This window comes from Trichechus manatus, unplaced genomic scaffold, assembly GCF_000243295.1.
Source record: "Trichechus manatus latirostris isolate Lorelei unplaced genomic scaffold, TriManLat1.0 scaffold00020, whole genome shotgun sequence".
Taxonomy (NCBI): Eukaryota; Metazoa; Chordata; class Mammalia; order Sirenia; family Trichechidae; genus Trichechus; species Trichechus manatus.
Window position 1 is genome coordinate 21,876,986 of NW_004443956.1, and position 18,268 is coordinate 21,895,253.

Sequence of the window (18,268 nt, forward strand, 5' to 3'; positions counted from 1 at the left end):
CTAATGGTCTCCAAAATATATTTTATAGCTGCTTTGGGAAACAAAAACAAAAAAAACAAGCTAAATGAAACTTTGTAGTTGTTAGTTGCTGTGGAGTCCAGTGTGAACTAAACTAAGCCAGACAAAAAGCAATCTGATTGAAGACTACACGTTAGCTTTGATGTCTCCTGACTCTTTTCATCTAGAACAGCCCCTGCCTCTTCCACACCTTTAATTTATGGCTTCTTTGTTGAAAACTGACTATAGGTAGTCCCCGACTTACTGCGTATTCGAGTTACCGGGAACTGCACTTAGCGACCACACAGTGTTGCAGTGCTGATGTTATCATTCTCATGCCAATCCCCCAAAACAAATAAAAAGGTCAGATTTATAAAGATACTGATAATAAAAGGCAATAATAATGAAAACTGGAAAAAAGAAAAGAAGGTATTCGACTTAGAACTGACTTACAACTGTTGTCGTAACAGAACCCCATCATAAATCGGGTACTACCTGTACAAGGGAGTAAGGGCAGAAACAGATGGAGCAGTTAGGAGACGGCAATAATCTAGCCAAGAGAGGATGGTGGCTTGGACCCTGGTGATAGCAGTGGCTGAGATGAAGTTGGTTGGATTCTCACAGTTCAGATGTGGGGTTTCAGATAATGAAGAGTCAAGGATGGATACAAGTTTTTGGTTTCAGCAACTAGAAGGATGAAGTAGTTGTAAATGTAATGAAGAAAACTGTGGGAGCCATAAAATTGGATAAGATTAAGTAAACTGCTTAGAAGAGAAGAGAAGAGAAAAGACTAATTCTTAGGGCCGCTTCCAGCGTTAAGAAGCATTAAGAAGAGGAGGAACCAGTAAAAGAAACTGAGGAGGAGTAAACAGTGAGGTAGAAGGAAAACGAGAGTATAACATCTGGAATTCAAGTAAAGAAAGCATAGGGAAGGTGGGGGCATTAAAAAAAAAAGTAAAATCAGGACTTTCATAAAATATAAAATGAACATGTGTCAAAGATTTTTATTTAACTCACTAATTAATGAGGGAAACCAGTGAGATGTTATTTCTGGTTTAAATATAAATTTACTGAAATTTATGTTCTCCATCTGCCGAGGCTTTAATTTTCCCAGTAGTATTTTCTTGTGTTTTTGATGAAAGTTTACACAGCAAATTAGGTTCCCATTTGACAATTTCTACACAACTTGTTCAGTGACATTACATTTTTCACAACGTGTCAGCATTCTCTTTATTTGTGTTCTGGTTCTGTTTGGTTTACTCTAGTTTCTCTGCCCCCTTCTCATCTTTGCTTTACAGTAATTGTTGACCTTTTGGTCTCATATAGATGATTTTTTAATGGCGCATAGTTTTTTAATGTACTTACAGATAATATCCTTTATTTTGTGTGCCAGTCTGTTACTTTGCTAAAAGGTGATAGTTTCAATTTAAGGTTTAAAGAGTCAGGGCAATAGTCCCAGGGAGTCCTCTAGTCTCAACTGGTCCAGTAAATCTGGACTTCTTAAGAATTTGAGTTCTGTTCCGCGTTTTTCTCCCATTCTGTCAGGGTCCATCTATCATGGCCCTGATCAGAACCGTCGATAGTGGTAGCTGGGTACCATCTAGTTCTTCTGGTCTCAGATAGATAAGGCCATGGCTCATGTAGGCTACTTTCTTCTCTGAGACTGGTTTCCTTTTTTCTCTTTTGCTCCTAACTGGTAGAGATCAGTAGTTGTATCTTAGATCACTGCTTGTAGGCTTTTAAGACCCCAGATGCTTCTCACCTCTCTAGGATGCAGAACATGAACTTTGTGATGCCATTTCACTGAGTTGTCCCATGCCTAACAAGGCTTTTATATTGGCAGGAACAGTAATAGTTTGCATAGGTATACATGGGAAACATTTGCATTACGATCAGTTTTTTTATAATTGCTATCTCTACAAAATTGTAAAGTAGCCCAGTCAGCAACAAAGGTGGAGATAGCCCAAAGGGTGAACTGGGCAAGACATCCAGTAATCTGCTAATCTTTTGTTTTTAATTTTTTGGGGGACAATGGGGAGAGGTGATATTTTAAAGTTTTTCACAGTTTTTCCCATTAGTAGTATCATTGGTGACCTTGATGACCAAAATCTGACCGCATTGGGTTTAAGAGAATGGGAGATGACGAATTGTAAATAATGATTAGAGACTTTGAGGAGTTTTGCTGCAAAGGGGAGCAGAGACACAGGATAGTAGTTGGTGAGGCAGTGAGATCTAGAGATTAAATGGGAAAAAAGTAGTAGCATGCTTGCTGATGATCCCATATGAGAAGGAAAAATGATGATGCAAGAGAAAATTACTGAAGCAGTATCTGAGTGAGAGGACAGGATGTAATTCAAGGTGCTAAAAATAATCAAAACTCAGTGAAATTTGAACATAAGCTTTATTCTGAGTAGTTATTCAATATGCATATAGGGAGACCATTTTGATTCCAGAAAAAGCTAATGGCTCCTGAAAACTAAGTACAGTGAGGCTTTTATAAAGAAAAGAAAACTAAAAAAACCCGTTGCTGTTGAGTCAGTTCCCACTCATAGTGACCTATAGGGCTGAGTAGAACTGCCCCATAGGGTTTCCAAGGAGTAGCCGGTGGATTTGAACTTCTGACCTTTTGGTTAGCAGCCTGAGCTCTTAACCACTGTGCCACCAGGCCTCCATATAAAGAGAAGAATCGAAAAACCAAACCCGTTGCTGCCGAGTCAATTCCGACTCATAGCGACCCTATAGGACAGAGTAGAACTGTCCCATAGGGTTTCCAAGGAGTGGCTCATGGATTCAAACTGCTGACCTTTTGGTTAGCAGCCATAGCTTTTAACCACTGCACCACCAGGGCTCTATAAAGAGAAGAGGAGGGAGAAATATAAAAGATCAACTACTGGTGTAATCTTAATATGATTGATTGAACCCTGCCCTCCCCCTTTTACTGAGATCAAGGGATATCAGTTCACAAGATTGTTCGACTCCACCCAGCCATGTCTTTTGAGATTCAAATTTAGTAGGCCTTTCTTCTAACTGGAAAGAAAGGATTTGCAACTCCAGGTGAAAGAAAAGTTGTTGGAGGATTAATTTTGGTCAGGGATTTCTTTACAGTGAATGTTTGGTTTCGTGGGTAAGAAACCCCAAAATCAAAGCAGGATATCTGTTATCAGTTTCTCTCTTTGACAAGAGTTGTAGGGTTTGGCCTTGTAGAGAGGCAAGGACATTTTATCCATATTATTAAGAGACAAATGAGCCAATTAAAAAATTGGGTAAAAGATTTGAGTAGGCACTTTAGAAAAGAAGACATAGAAATGTCCACTAAGCACTTGAAAAGATACTCAGCATCATTAATAATCAGGGAAATAAAAATTAAACTCACAATGAGATGCAACTACACACCTATTAGAATGGCTAAAAATTTTAAAAACTGACAATATCAAGTGTTAAGCGTATAGAGCAACTGATATTCTTATGCATTGCTGGTACAGTTTGGTAGTTGCTTATAAAGTTAATATATAGCTACCATATGAGACAGCAATTCTACTAGTAGATATTTATCCAAGAGAAATGAAACATAGGTCCATGCAAAGACTTGTTCGGATAGTCATAGCAGCTTTATTTATAACAGCAGTAGACTGGAAATGATGCAAATGTCCATCAACATGGGAATGGATAATCAAACTGTGGTATATCCATTTAGTAGAATACTAAAAAAATCAGTTGCTGTTGAGTTGATTTCTGACTCATGGTGACCCCGTGTGTGTCAGAGTAGAACTGTGCTCCACAGAGTTTTCAGTGGCTGATTTTTCTTAAGTAGGTACCAGGCTTTCTTTCCAAGGTGCCTCTGGGTGGATTTAAACCTCCAGCCTTTCAGTTAGCAGCTGAATGTGTTAACCATTTGCACTACCCAGGATCTCCGAAGTAGAACACTGCTGTTCCTACCTGCCGCAGGCTGCTGTCAAATTAGCCCCCACCTTACGGTGACCCTGTGCACAATGGGACTAAACGCTGCCTGGTCCTGCACCATGCACTTGATTGGTTGGGGATTGGACCATTCTGATCCATAGGATTTTCTTTGGCTGATTTTCAGAAGTAGATTGTAAGGCCTTTCTTCTTAGTCCATCTTAGTCCGGAAGCTCTGCTGAAACCTGTTCAGAATCTTAGCAGCTCGTAGGCCTCCACTGAGTGGTGGCTGTGCATGGGGTACAAGTCTACTCAGCAATAAAAAGACCAGATTATTGACACAAGTTACATGGATGAATCATAGAATTATGCTGAGTGGAAGAATCTAGATAATAACAAGTATATACTGTATGATTCTTTATATGTAAAATAGTGGAAAATGGAAACTAATCTATAGTGACAGAAAGCAGTGGTTGGTGGGGTTGGAATGAGGAATTGACTGTTGTTAGGTGCTGTTGAGTCAGTTCCGACTCAAAGCGACCATATGTACAACAGAATCCACAGTCATTGCTATGTTTAAGCCCATTGTTGCAGCCACTAGAGAGGGTCAAAAGGAACCTTGATGGTGATAGATAGATCTATCTAAGATAGATTGTGGTATAATCTGTCAAGACTCATTGTATTGCCTGCTTTAAATGGATGCAGATTAATGCATGTAAATTATGTCTGTAAAGTTGATTTTAAGAAAAAACATGAAGTCTTTTTTAAAGACTTAGTTTTGTGACAGCAAAGCCTTCCCTTCTGCCTGTAATACTCCTCATAGTAAGAAGTGATACTTCAGTTAAGCGATAGATGACTTAAGACCAAAAATAAATTGCCTGTCTGCTCAGAAGACAATGCAGGGATGAAAAGTCTAGAAGGCACCTCTGAGGGAGATGATGCGTACTTTTTCCTATCTTTGAGTCATGCCTGTTTTCAGAGAGATTCTGGTACTAGAACAGAGTGGCTCAGACATTTGCCATAGTGAATGAGAGTGATATGAGACAACTTTTGGTGACATTTGCCATCCAGTAAGTGTGTAAATGACACTTTCTTCATTTTTACAGGTTACTGCAAAACTGTAACGATGACAGTTTGAATGTTGCACTTCCAATGAGAATGCTTGAGGTGTTTTCATCTGAGAATACTTATTTGCCTGTTTTACATGATGCTAGCTATGTGGTATCAGTAATTGAACAAATTTTGCATTACATGATTCAAAATGGTAAGTATAGGTGGTTTGAGAACTGCATTATTTTGTGACGTAAGAATGGCCATGCTTTAAACTATGCCTCTTGTAACAGAGCATTATGCACTGTTGAGGGGAGCACCTGTTAGGACTCACAGATTCTAACGTTTTGTCCTTGGCTCTACCAACTCTAAAAGCTTGGAAACTTATTTAATCTCTTTACTTAAATTTTTCTTTCGCTTGGAAATGAAAATTTATATGTGCTTTCAAAAATTGTTCCAGGTACTTTAGTCAAATATTCATACCTGCGGTGAAACAGTCTCTCCATACTGAGCAGGAATGTGTATTCCATTACTTAAGTCATCCTGAGTTAATATGAAAGAATTCCTCTGTTAGAAAAATCACAAATACGTAAATTAATTGGAGAGCCTATCTTATTAAAATTAAATCTTACTGAATTTTTTTTTTTATTAAAAGAGTAATAAACTATCGCATTAGTTTAGTATGGGAGAATAGGATGTTTAGTTCATTTGCCTTTTCTTATTAACTCAGGAAATGATTGCATTCAATCAGATACAAGAACCTCCATCTGGAATTCCTCAGAGAGCACATCAGTGACACAGTTTTGGAGAAAGACAATGAAGTAAATGTAGTTTAAAAATCTTTCATGATGAATTAAGCAAAACAAAATAAAACTAAACTTAAAAAAAGTCTTATTCCCAGTATTCTCACAGATAGAAAGCCAGATACTTCAGAGTTCCTGAACTCCAGAAGTATTAGGATCTGAAAGCAATAATTACTGATAAAAGCATAAATAATTTTGCCTTTGATTTCTTAAAGTGATGGATGAATGTAGGTTAAGCCTAGCTCGATTTAAACTGTAAAAATAAGTTAAAAATTTCTTTAATCTTAAAAGGCCCTGTTAACCCAAGTCTATATTTTGATAAACATGAATTTGACCAAATCTCTTGTAGACTAGATAGCTACTATTCAGTACTCTAAGACCTTTGGTTAACATTTGTATAATATTTTTAAATGACTTGTGGTACTTTTTCTTATGTCTGGAGCTTCCAGAGAGATAGCTTTCAAATTCAGGTATTTGGTTCTTTCCTTGCTAGGTGCTGTTACTAACTACCAATCTCAACTCACCTGTCAGCTGTTTAAAGTACAATCTATTGGGAGTATTGGAGTATTATACATTTCAACCTTACTGTTTGGCTTGAGTTTAAAAAAAAGAAAAAACCTTACTTAGTTTGCTGAAAACAGAGAAACTACTGAGTTAGTTAAAGGAAAATTAAAACTGATGCTGAGAATTTGATTTTATAAAAAACAAATTAATGGTAATTAGAAATAGTCCACGTTATTGATTGATGTATTATTATGTATATTTATCTAGGCTAAATGTTAGATGGGACGTTTTTACTTTTCCTGTTTCCTAGAACTGTAAGGAAGATAACCAGGAAATATGCATTATTTTGAAATGTGTCTAGAAATATGAAATTCTTGAAAATATTACACTGAAATTACTAGTTACAGCATCTTCTGTGATATAGCCATTTTTCAGTTGTTTTGGTAAATTTGTCCAGATATTAGCCTTCACAATTTTAGCATTCTATTTATAAATTATAGTTTGTATAGTTATTGTACATCATGTGCTGTGACTTAACATGAAGCTTTTCAACGATTGCAGTTGAACTTTAGGTAATAACTATTGACATGTTGTCAGTTAATCTATTCAACATTTACATTGTTAATGATAGATATTTTTAAAATGAATTTTTTAAATTCTTGATGTATTTGCACCTTTTCATTTGTATAGCAAAAGAGCTTTCAGTCTTCCCTGTGTGTGTTTCACTAAAATCAGTGTGTACTAAGTTAAAATTGGAGTAGTTAACAGAGTAGGTCTAATGATGGAGTACTGAGTGTTTATTGTTTAGTAATCATAACTAAATTGCAAAGCTATATAGGACTATTTTCAAAACATATCCCAAGCAAATGGATTTTATTTTTAATATGTGCTCTCAGTGGTGTCGTTAGAGGGGTGCAGACTGCACCAGGTGACACTGTCAGAGGGGGTGACACCAAAATGACTGTCTATAAAATTTTTGTGCAGTGTTTCAGCAAAAATTTATTGTTTCTTATAAAAATATCCCTGTAGTTAGTTATAACAAGAAAGCATTTTTCGTAAGCCCAACTTACATTTATCAGAATACCTACAAGGCACAAACTCTGTGCTAATTTACTTTTTGAACCTTCTAATGCACTGCAGTTAGAGCTGTCATTATCCAGTTACAGTGATGCTTCAGATCGTCTGCACGCGCTACAAGCACGTGCTATTGTTTTCGTTGCTGCTGGCGTTTTTATAGTCACTGATTTTGTCAGATTTTCTGGTGTTTTAGCTACAGTATTGTGATAATTAGTATTTGTGAACCTATATCAATAACTTCTTTGAGAATGGAGTAGTAATTAAAGGAAAAGGAGAAAAACCAAAGAAGGCTTCCACTCAGTTACTAATAATGTAATTCAATGTAGAAAGATTTCACAAAACAATTTTGTTAGTATTCATATAATCTAAGAAATACTACATTTAAGCAGTTTACAACTATATCACATATTAGTCTATGATCAAAATTGATAATAAACTTACATGTATAACAAATATTGATTATGTTACTCTTTGATAACTAAATAGAGAAAATTGACAGTTTAAAACATGGAGTGGAGGAAATGCTGCTTTTGATACATGTTTAGAAATATAACTTAAATCTTAAATGCAGTTGTTTAAAATTTTAGTCTTTTTAAATTTTTCTTTAAAAACATCACTGTCTTGCAAATATATACTGACTTTAATGAAATTTTCAGGTTTTAAGTTTGAATTATGGTTTAAAAACATAGTGACACATTAAAAAGTGAGTTGGTGAAGGGCATTGATTTCGATGAAGTCATTCACAAGTTTGCAGTTTTGGAGGCCGGGAAAGGAAAGTTCTGATTTCTTCACAGTGTCCACTAAGTGCTGAAATACTTGTATATTTGTTTCTGTTAATAGTATTATTTCATTTACGAATATATTTCCATATGCATTTGTCTACAACTTCTACATTATTTGGGCCATTATTGATTATGCAAACCTAATCCATGAGTGTATCTCATATAATGGTAAAGTTTAACATTAAATGAACATAATTTTGGTGTAGTTCTTTAACGTTTTTACTTCAAATTCTTTTTTCTTACCGAATTTTCACTTTAACCACATGAGACTGTGTAAGTGTAAATACGTTTAGGATGTATGTATGATATTGTAATTTAAAGGTGTAATTTTAATTTTGCTAGTTGTTTATGTCATTACTATTGCCATTATATGCAGTGATACATGAGAATTACCATTTATGAGTAACATTAGTACAAAAAATGTTAGTAAGGGTTCTGTATGGTCTAGTACGGGAGGATGTCGGGGGGGCAGGGCGAGTGACACCAACCCTAGTGATGGCACTGTGTGCTACCAAATATGACTATAGAATAATGAGACGTTCATAAGCAACATCTCCATTATTCTTATTATTTTATAGTAAAGGGCAAATATTTCTAAAGAAAAAAATATTTCAGTCATTGGTGATAACAGAGTTTATGTTCACTGCACAGCCAGAAATCCCATCAACAGCCTAGAAAAGAAAATTCGGTAAAGCTCATGAAAAGTTGTTGCTTGTGCTTACATGTTGTTGTTGTGTGCCATCAAGTCAATTCCAACTCATAGCGGCCGTATGTGACGAAGTAGAACTGTTCTAGAGGGTTTCCTGGGCTGTAATCTTCCTGAAGGAGCCCTGGTGGTGCAGTGGTTAAGTGCTCTGCTGCTGACCTTTGGCTGCTAACTGAAAGATCAGAGGTTCGAACCCACCAGCCACTCTTTGGGAGAAAAGACCTGGTGTAAAGATTTCAGCCTAGGAAACCTTCTGGGAGAGTTCTGCTCTGTCCTGTAGGGTCACTGTGAGTTGGAATCAACTCAACAGCACCTGACAACAACAGCAGTCTTTATGGGAGCAGATCACCAGGTCTTTTCTCCCACAGAGCTGCTGGTAGGTTCAAACTACCCACCTTTCGATTAGCAGTTGAGCACTTAACCATTGTGCCACCAGGGCTCCTTCTGCTCACACAGAGGTTGCCTAACTTTCTCAGTGCTCAGATTGTGGTCCTTATCTTTGGGAGATATATGCTGGAATAATTATTATCTTGGATTTAATTGAGTGAAGTTATAGAGATACAGTGTTAATTCTTGATAGTGGATAATAAGTACATGGGGTTTATAAACCTTTCTGGCTACTTCTGTTTTTGTTTAAAGTTTTTCTTAATTAAAAAGTTAAAGAAAATCTAACTTAAATTTGGACTTACAGAGATTTATAAAATGCATTTAAAAGTTGACAATTTTTTCATCATTATAAGAAGAGGTACCAAATTTTAAATATGTGTTTTTCCTTTCGTTTAGGATATTATAGGTCTCTGTATTTGTTAATTAACAGCAAGCTTCCATCAAGTATTGAATATTCTGATTTAGCTCGAGTTCCTGTAGCGAAAATTTTGCTAGAGAATGTTCTAAAACCATTGCACTTTACTTACAACTCCTGTCCAGAAGGCGCAAGGTGAGAATGGAATAGAGTTACTGATTTTGTGATTTCCCAAGATCCGTATCTAACAGTAGCTTGTACATAGGATGCTTTTTTAAATACAGACTTTAAAGTCATATTTTTGCTTTAGTAGTGTGTCTCGTTTTAGAGAAAAATATCCTTTTTCTCTGTGGCCTGCACCCTAACATAAATTTATGATTCTGATGGCCTAGTTATCTCTGCTTTCTGGTAGCTTTAGAATGATACAAAACCATGATAAGAGTTTTCTTAATAAGGAAGACACAAAACTGAGTCCATTTTATGTTGATCTAGTTGATAATAAATGCTTAACTTCAGATAATTTAGAATAGATTATCTATTTAGAAGTTTATACTGATATTTTTAATCTGTGATTTTATGAACCATATGTTTTGATCTTGTAAAAAGGTTTCATTTTTCTTTTTCAGGCAACAAGTTTTTACAGCCTTCACAGAGGAGTTTTTGGCAGCACCTTTTACAGATCAGATTTTTCATTTCGTCATTCCAGCATTAGCAGATGTACAGACTGTTTTCCCTTATGAACCCTTTCTCAATGCACTATTGTTAATAGAGAGTAGATATTCCAAAAAAAGTGGTGGAGCACCGTGGCTTTTCTACTTTGTTTTAACTGTTGGCGAAAATTATTTGGGTATGAAATACAAGATATATTTTGAATAAAACTCATATATAGGTAATATTAGCAGATAAGTAGAAAGAATGATGAATGTCATAATGGTTCCAGTGGGGGGATTTCTTTGAAGATTGTATTTGCTAAAGGAGTATGGTCTGGGCAGTATCTTTCATGGAAATTTACAGGCATAATAAAGTCTGATTTAGATACATGTCTTACGAGACCATACAGATTAAAAAGAGAACTTTTTAATTAAACAGAAGAGTTCTATGAATGCAAGAATGTTTTTTCCATATGCTAAATATATAATGTACCTGTTTTTTTAAAATAATAAGTTCTGGTCAGAGCTGTCTCTCTGAGTATGAGGAAAATGATACCCATGTTTTCCAGTTTTGTTTCTTTGTTTTTATAACTTTCAATTAAAATATGTTAACTTGATTGTTTTACAAAGGGACCCTCTCTGAGGAAGGACTCCTAGTATATTTAAGAGTACTCCAGACCTTCCTTTCTCAGTTACCGGTTTCATCTGCCAATACAAGCTGTCATGATTCAGCCAGTGATTCTGAAGATGAGAATGAAGAAGCAGATAAGCAGACGAGCACCCCTGTAAGCTCCTGTGTGCCTGTGTGTCAGTGGAAGATTACATTGTGTACAGGCTCATCTGATTTTGAAGTCTTTTTTTTTTTTTTTTAACTTTGTCTATATCCTTATTTTTAATTATATCAGTAATACATTAAGCATTCTTATTGTAAAACATTCAAACCATATAAAGTCCCCTTTTACCTTCATCCCCCTAATGCACCCACCCCAAAGATCCTAATGATTTGAAATATAATCTTCAGACCTTTTTCTGTACATTACAGAGGTGTATATAGACTACAGAGTGTTTTTAATATTCTGACCTATTTTACTTAAACTGATCTTTCAAGGAATCAGAATGAACTGTTACAGAAGATCATACATTTTCACGTACACATGCTGCTTCAGTACAATTTGATCTAAAAAATGTGAAATGAATTTTTCTTAAGATGTAGATACTGAAAATATTGTCACATCAGTAGACAAAAACAGTATTCACAGTTCCTGGGTTACCATGCTGGGCAAAATTGGTGGCTAATACAAATAGTGCCTGTGGATCTCTAGAGGATCTCCAGTTACTTTAATGGATTTATTATTGGAATACTGATTGTTCATCATGGTGTCAGTGATTTTTAAATAATTCCTACTCTGCATTTTTAGTTCATCAAAAATACTATTTATATATGTTTGTAATGTAGAGGTAAGTTCTAATAGAACATCTTTACCATAAACTAATTTTTCTGATGTGTTTTTAGGAGGATGGTCGACTGTCACTACCATACATAACAGAGGAATGTCTGAAAAAGTTGGATACGAAACAGCAGACAAACACTCTATTAAATATGGTATGGAGGGATTCAGCTAGTGAAGAAGTCTTTACAATGATGGCATCCATCTGCCATATGCTAATGGTACAGCATCGAATGATGGTGCCTAAAGTCAGGCAAGTATATCTTAATATTAAATGAATGGTAAAGTGTTAAAGAAAATATGCTTTCCTCCCTATGATTTGCTTTAGTTTAATCTGTGTCTGTCAATTTTATCTGCTATTATTTGATAGACAATTGTTGTTGTTGTTAGGTGCCATTGAGTCGGTTCCATAGCGACCCTGTGTACAACAGAACGAAACACTGCCCGGTCCTGTGCCATCTTCACAATTGTTATGCTTGAGCCCATTGTTGTAGCCACTGTGTCTATCCATCTTGTTGAGGGTCTTCCTCTTTTTCACTGACCCTCTTCTTTAACAAGCATGATATCCTTCTCCAGGGACTGGTCCTTCCTGATAACATGTCCAAAGTATGTGAGACGAAGTCTCACCATTCTTGCTTCTGAGGAGCATTCTGGCTGTACTTCTTCGAGGACAGATTCGTTTATTCTTCTGGCAGTCCATGGTATATTCAGTATTCTTCACCAACACCATAATTCAAAGGCATCGATTCTTCTTTAGTCTTCCTTATTCATTGTCCAGCTTTCACGTGCATATGAGGTGATTGAAAACACCATGGCTTGGGTCAGGCATATCTTAGTCCTTAAAGTGACATCTTTGCTTTTTAACACTTTAGAGACCTTTTGCAGCAGATTTGGCCAATGCAGTGCATTGTTTGATTTCTTGACTGCTGCTTCCATTGGGTGTTGATTGTGGATCCAAGGAAAATGAATTCCTTTATATATATATATATATATATATATATATATATAAATAATTATAATATATAGAGACTATAATGTAGAACTATTGTGATTTCCAAGCATTTCATAGAAAACCTAAGTTTTTTCTTTTCTAAACCAACCAATACTGACTCAGTCCTTCCCCTAGCCTGTGAGACTCTGAAGGACCCTGTTACGTATTAACAAAGCAATTAAGCTCTTGTTTCTGTAGTATCTTGGGAATGAAAGCAGAAACTAGCCCTAGTCACCCATTTAAGAAAGTTGGACTCATATCTGCCTCATAGAACCAATATATTACAAACCTTTTTTTTTTTTTTTTTTCCCATTGCACCCTTTTTATCAGATTGTCCTTGGCAGTTTACCCTTACACTCTGAAATTGTTTTTTTTAATGATCCTCAGCCCAGCAACTTGGCCCCTCAAGGTGTTTGGATGTGTCTAGGAAACTTCTGTGACTTTGCTTTGGTCATAAACCTTGAAATAAACTTTTGGGTGGAACAAAGCAAAACAAACAACTTAAAATGTGGCTAAAATGTGCTGAAGATAATAGTGATGATGATTTTGAACTGTTTTCTTTCCCTCTTATTTTGAGTAATAGTTTAGAGTTTTCTTGAGAATTTAATAGAAAATGTTTACTAGAGTACAGTGCAGAAATATTTAGTAGTTCTTCGAGTAACTGATGTCATATAGAAATTGGACAGAGATGCTGTCTGTCAATAATTAGATCCTATGGTTGTATCAGATGAGTTTTGTTACCTGTAAAGAATTCTCTTCTGTTTTTGTAAAATGTCATCCCATAGCATGAAAAGAGCACTTTCCTTTGATTAGGAAAGAATTCTTTGAAATGAAATGTATGTTAAGAAAGCATAATCAGTTGAAACTACCTTGTAGACAGTAATGCAACAGACTAGTTTGTTGTTGTCGTAGCTCACTGGTGTTTATTACTATTGGAGGAAGTAAGATGTCAGTGAAATTGTGTTCCTTCAATTAGGTAATTAGCTCTTTTAGACTAATTGCATTAGAGGAGGATGTGAGATTTGAGGCTCATAGCTGAACTAGGACACTTGCTTTTATTATAGCAAAAAGTCCAGTGCTTTGGATAGTAATTACTGGATTTAAATGCATCACTGCTGTGTCTGAGGTTTATTAGTGAACTGCTTCCAAAAGTTCCAGTACTGCTTAATGAGTAAGGAAGCCTTATAAGTAGTCTTAATTTTATGAGTACAGCACCTGTGTCCTCTAAGAAAGTCCTCTAGGGATTTTATTTATAGTTTAAATACGTTAGGTTTTAAGTATTTAGATTGTTTTTCATAGCTCATGAAAGAGCAAATAGGCTTACGATAGCTGTTGGAGATTTTAACTGCTTTCAACTTTAATTTTTTAAAAAAATATTTTAAAGATGATTAGTAAATATCAGGCAGACAACTCATTCTCAACTCCTCTGTGGCTGATATTAGTATCTGTTATATTTAGGGTTGGGATTTGCAGTTTTAATTTCTGTTTAAAATTAATTGTCAGGATGTATAAAGGAATAGGAGGCTCTTTTTACACTGAAATGGAAAGCTTTCCAAGATATATGTTTAAGTGAAAAAAGGAAGCTACAGAAAAATATGTATACTAGCCACTTTTTATGTAAGAAAGTGGGAAAAATGTGTATTTGTATTTGCATAAAGAAGCTTGGAAGGACATGCAAGAAACTAATAAAAGTGACTGCCCATGGGTATTGGGGGAATAGGGATGGAGGAGAAAGAGCTGTTAACTGTATGCTTTTTTAATATTGTTTTGAATTTTAAATCAGGTTAATGTATTTTACTTAGAATATTTTAAGTTAAAGTAATAAATGAATTGCTAGTTCTTTTTAGAGATGAAATTTGTAAATCTTACCATTAGATGTGGAAGTCTGGATAGATATTTGGATTTAAAATTGTTTTTCCTTAAGAAAAAGATTCATAATTTTAAAAATATGTGTAAATATTAACTGGTTATATTGTAAGAGGGGGAAAAATTAATCCCAGTATCTAGAGAACTGAAATTAGAAAGTAAAATATTTAAGTAGGTAGCTTGAAAAACAGCTTTAACCCTGAAAGAATTAAAATTCTCAGTGGATAATATTTTACTGTTTTGTTAGTAAATTTGTGGTCATAATATGTGAAAATGTGAAGCACTGAAATGCAGAATGTTAACCCCTGTCCACTGTCTTCATTTCTCTTCTGCTCACCTGGTCTATAGGGCTGCTGCTTACATTGCTCTACTGAGCTGCCCTTGACGTTTCCCCAGTGACTTCCATTGTGCTCAGCCCGGAAGCTTTCCTGTCTTACTTTAAACTGTGTGTGATATTTGATGTCTCTCATTATTCCTTTTCTTGAACCTCTTTTACCTGTTAGTTTCACATATACCATATTCTCATAAATTTTCTTTTACCTTTTTGACTTCTCGGTTTCTTTCATTGGGTCTTTTTTTCTTTACCCTCAATGTTTTACTGTTTCCTAAACTTCTTGGACTTTTTTTTTTTTTCTATACAGTGTTTCAGTTCTTTTCTATTCATTTGATTCCCTGGATGACCTCTTTCATTCAGGCGGCTTCAGCTGTATTCTGAGGACTCACAAATTTGTAACTTTAGCCTAAATAGCTTTCTGGAGCTCCAGGCTCATATTCATCTGTTCAGTAGGATATGTCGTCTTGGACCTTTCTTTACACAGTGTCTAAAACAGAATTTAGCATCTTTTCCCAAACACATACTCGTTCTGTCTATGTCTTGTCTGTATACCAAGCCTGGGAGTCATACTCAAACAAATAAAAAACAAACCTGTTGCCATCGAATCAATTCCAACTCATAGCAACCCTATAAGACAGAGTAGAACTGTCCCTAGAACAGCTAAATGGGGCTACTTAAGCTTAAATTAATTAAAATTAAATAAAAGTAAAAACTCAGTTCTTCAGTGACACTAGCCACATTTTAAGTGTTCAGTAGCCACATGTGGCTGGTGGGCAGTTTTAGAACGTTTCCATTGTCACAGAAAGTTACATTAGAGAGTGCAGCCCCAGAGCTTAGGCTTAAATTCATGCCTTTTTTGGTAATTCCTCATACACATTCAGTCACCATGGTATGTCACTACTACATTCTTTTTGTCCTGTTTTGCCAGGCTGAATTGTCAAAAATATAACTGTGATTATTTCTTTCTCTTGCTTAAACACCCATCAGTGGATTCCCTTTGATTTCAGGAAGAAAACTAAAAATCTTTAGTTTATTAATTTTCATTATTGAGCATTTGGTTACCTCTCTAACTTTTGTAGCTACAGAATACCTTTTGCCCCAAGCATGCTTAGTTACTGGCATGTTTTCGATCCCATTGTGCTGTTTTCATGCTTCCATGAACTTTTACACCTCTCTTCTTGTGCACAGGCTAGTCTCCGTCCCAGATGCGGCATCCCTCCTTGTCTTATCTTTATCGGCTAAATTGTCTGTTAAGATTCAGCCTAAGGTAGTCATTTCTCAGAACCCTTCCCTGAATCCATGTACTGAGATTTTGCCTGTCATACCAGCTTTCAGTACAACTTAGATGTTATGCAAGCTTTTATTTTAAGGTAGCACTTTCAGCTGATTTTCAAGAGTTGGATTTATATTAAGGTGATGAGACTGCCATACTCTGGCTTGGCCGTTTTGCTGCATTGATAGATTTAAAAGCTTTGAAATTAAATTTTAAAGGTAGTATTTTAGTGATCAGAAAGTTTGATACTATAATTTACCTGTAGTTTTCATGTGAATACATCAAATCATACAGCATCATAAATCAGCTTTGTTTGAACAGATACTTAATTTTTCTACCAGAAACTAATAGAATGAACCTGCTTAGTTGTGTCTTTAGTTATTAATCATTGTGACTTAGACAATTGTGTGGCCTGGAAATGTAGTGCTACTTCCCCATCTGTTTCCTAAGCACTATTAAGTATGCTCTGATAGTCAATTTTCTTTAGCTCTCAATTGATAAATTCATACCTCAACTGATAAATTCATATCTCCCACTTTAACTTCAATGGAGAAAAATACAGATTTATGTTTCATTGTATTTGCAGCATGTGTTACTATATTCTAGTCATGTTTTTGTAAACAATTTTTTAAGTAGTATTTTAGAAAAAAATATCGAGGGTATACCTGCACAGAAAAACAAGTAAATTTAGCTCTTTTCCTGTGATATCATGCTGGCTTTTTTTAAAATCAGTGATTTATTCACTATAAATCAATAGATTTAATCACTTAATTTTGAATGATCTCAGAGGTGAGCTATTATATACCTATTTCAAGATACCTTTTGCCAGTTAAATGATACTTTACAGCAGGAACACACAAAGTATCACATTTACACTTGCATGCTAGAATTGTTGAATGGGTCATTGGGTGCCTGTCTTATTTTCTTTTACCTGTAACACCTTAACATACAAAGTAACCATCAGAGAATGGCTTGTTATAGTGACCTTTATGCCCTGGGTGTGAGCTGGTGTCTTCCATTTTGTTCTCTTTACTAACTTAAATACTCCCTGTGGAAAACTGACCAGAATTTATGACCTGGGTTGAAAATTTTGCCCTTTACTAATTGACTTGTAGGGTGGTCACAGCTAAATAGAGTTTAATGGTTACCCTAGTATGTAGAAAGAACATATCACATCTTTCCTTTTTAGAAGTAAAGCCCCAAATTAAGTATCTTCAGTAATTTATCTGATTACTATATGAAGTATATTATCTGCATGAAAAAGAATGCAGCATCAGGATTTGAGGAGGACTCATTAACAACCTACAATATGCAGATGATACAACCTTGATTGTTGAAAGCGAAGAGGGATTGAAGCACTTACTGATGAAGATCAAAAACTACAACCTGGACTTCCAGCAAAATGGCATTCTAGGCAGAAGCACCACACCGTCCCTCCACAGCAAAGATCTGAAAAACTAAGCCAAACAGAGAAGACAACAATCCTGAAACCCTAAAACATCAAATGAAGAGATGAAGAGCTCAGCCAAGCACCAAATGGAGTGAGAACGGAGAGCGAGGAGAGATTCATGCAGAGGTCCCCTACCAGCTAACGCAGCGCGGATCCGCCATCTTGGACTCCTATCGGAGACCAGCAAACGGGGTACAAGAAAGCAGCTTCACAGAGCTTCCAGCGGGAGACCAAACAACCGTTAATTTGCGATATACGCTTTCCCACCCCCAACCCTTCTTCACCCCCACTCGGCCTCCTCTGCTTCCTGCGGCCACAATCTCTTGTCCGGGAAGCACCGGCTGCTTGGATTCCACACATCCGAACGGGCCGGCTCTCAGAGTGCCATTTGTTGGCTGCTGGTGTTGCTTTTTCCCGCTTCTTTTGATTTCTTCCTTACCTCTCACCACCTCCCCCTCCTTTCGCTCAAATACATGGATCCATGCGCGATCTTTGCTTCTTCCTGAGGGGCTGCAGAGCTCTGGTAATTTGTGATACACGCTTTCCCACTCCCTACCCTTCTTCACCCACACTTGGCCCCCTCTGCTTCCCGTGGACACAGTCTCTTGTCCGAGAAACACCGGCTGCTTGGATTCCACCAGCCTGCACTAGCTGGCTCTCTGAGTGCCATTTGTTGGCTGCTGGTGTTGCTTTTTTTT

At 36.1% G+C, this 18,268-nt stretch overlaps 1 protein-coding gene across 3 annotated transcripts in view; it reads left to right on the top strand.

Moving 5' to 3' along the window:
* UBE3C (ubiquitin protein ligase E3C) overlaps positions 1–18,268 on the top strand; it is a 239,318-nt gene that overhangs the window by 85,751 nt on the left and 135,299 nt on the right. For all 3 annotated transcript variants that reach the window (XR_002823455.1, XM_023727980.1, XM_004372762.2), the window contains exons 6-10: positions 5,001–5,158; positions 9,600–9,753; positions 10,185–10,405; positions 10,839–10,993; positions 11,722–11,909. Coding sequence is in view for 2 of the 3 variants with exons in the window: in XM_023727980.1 (XP_023583748.1) it covers positions 5,001–5,158; positions 9,600–9,753; positions 10,185–10,405; positions 10,839–10,993; positions 11,722–11,909 (876 nt within the window). In the remaining variant the exon portion in view is untranslated. The remainder of the gene's footprint in view (positions 1–5,000; positions 5,159–9,599; positions 9,754–10,184; positions 10,406–10,838; positions 10,994–11,721; positions 11,910–18,268) is intronic.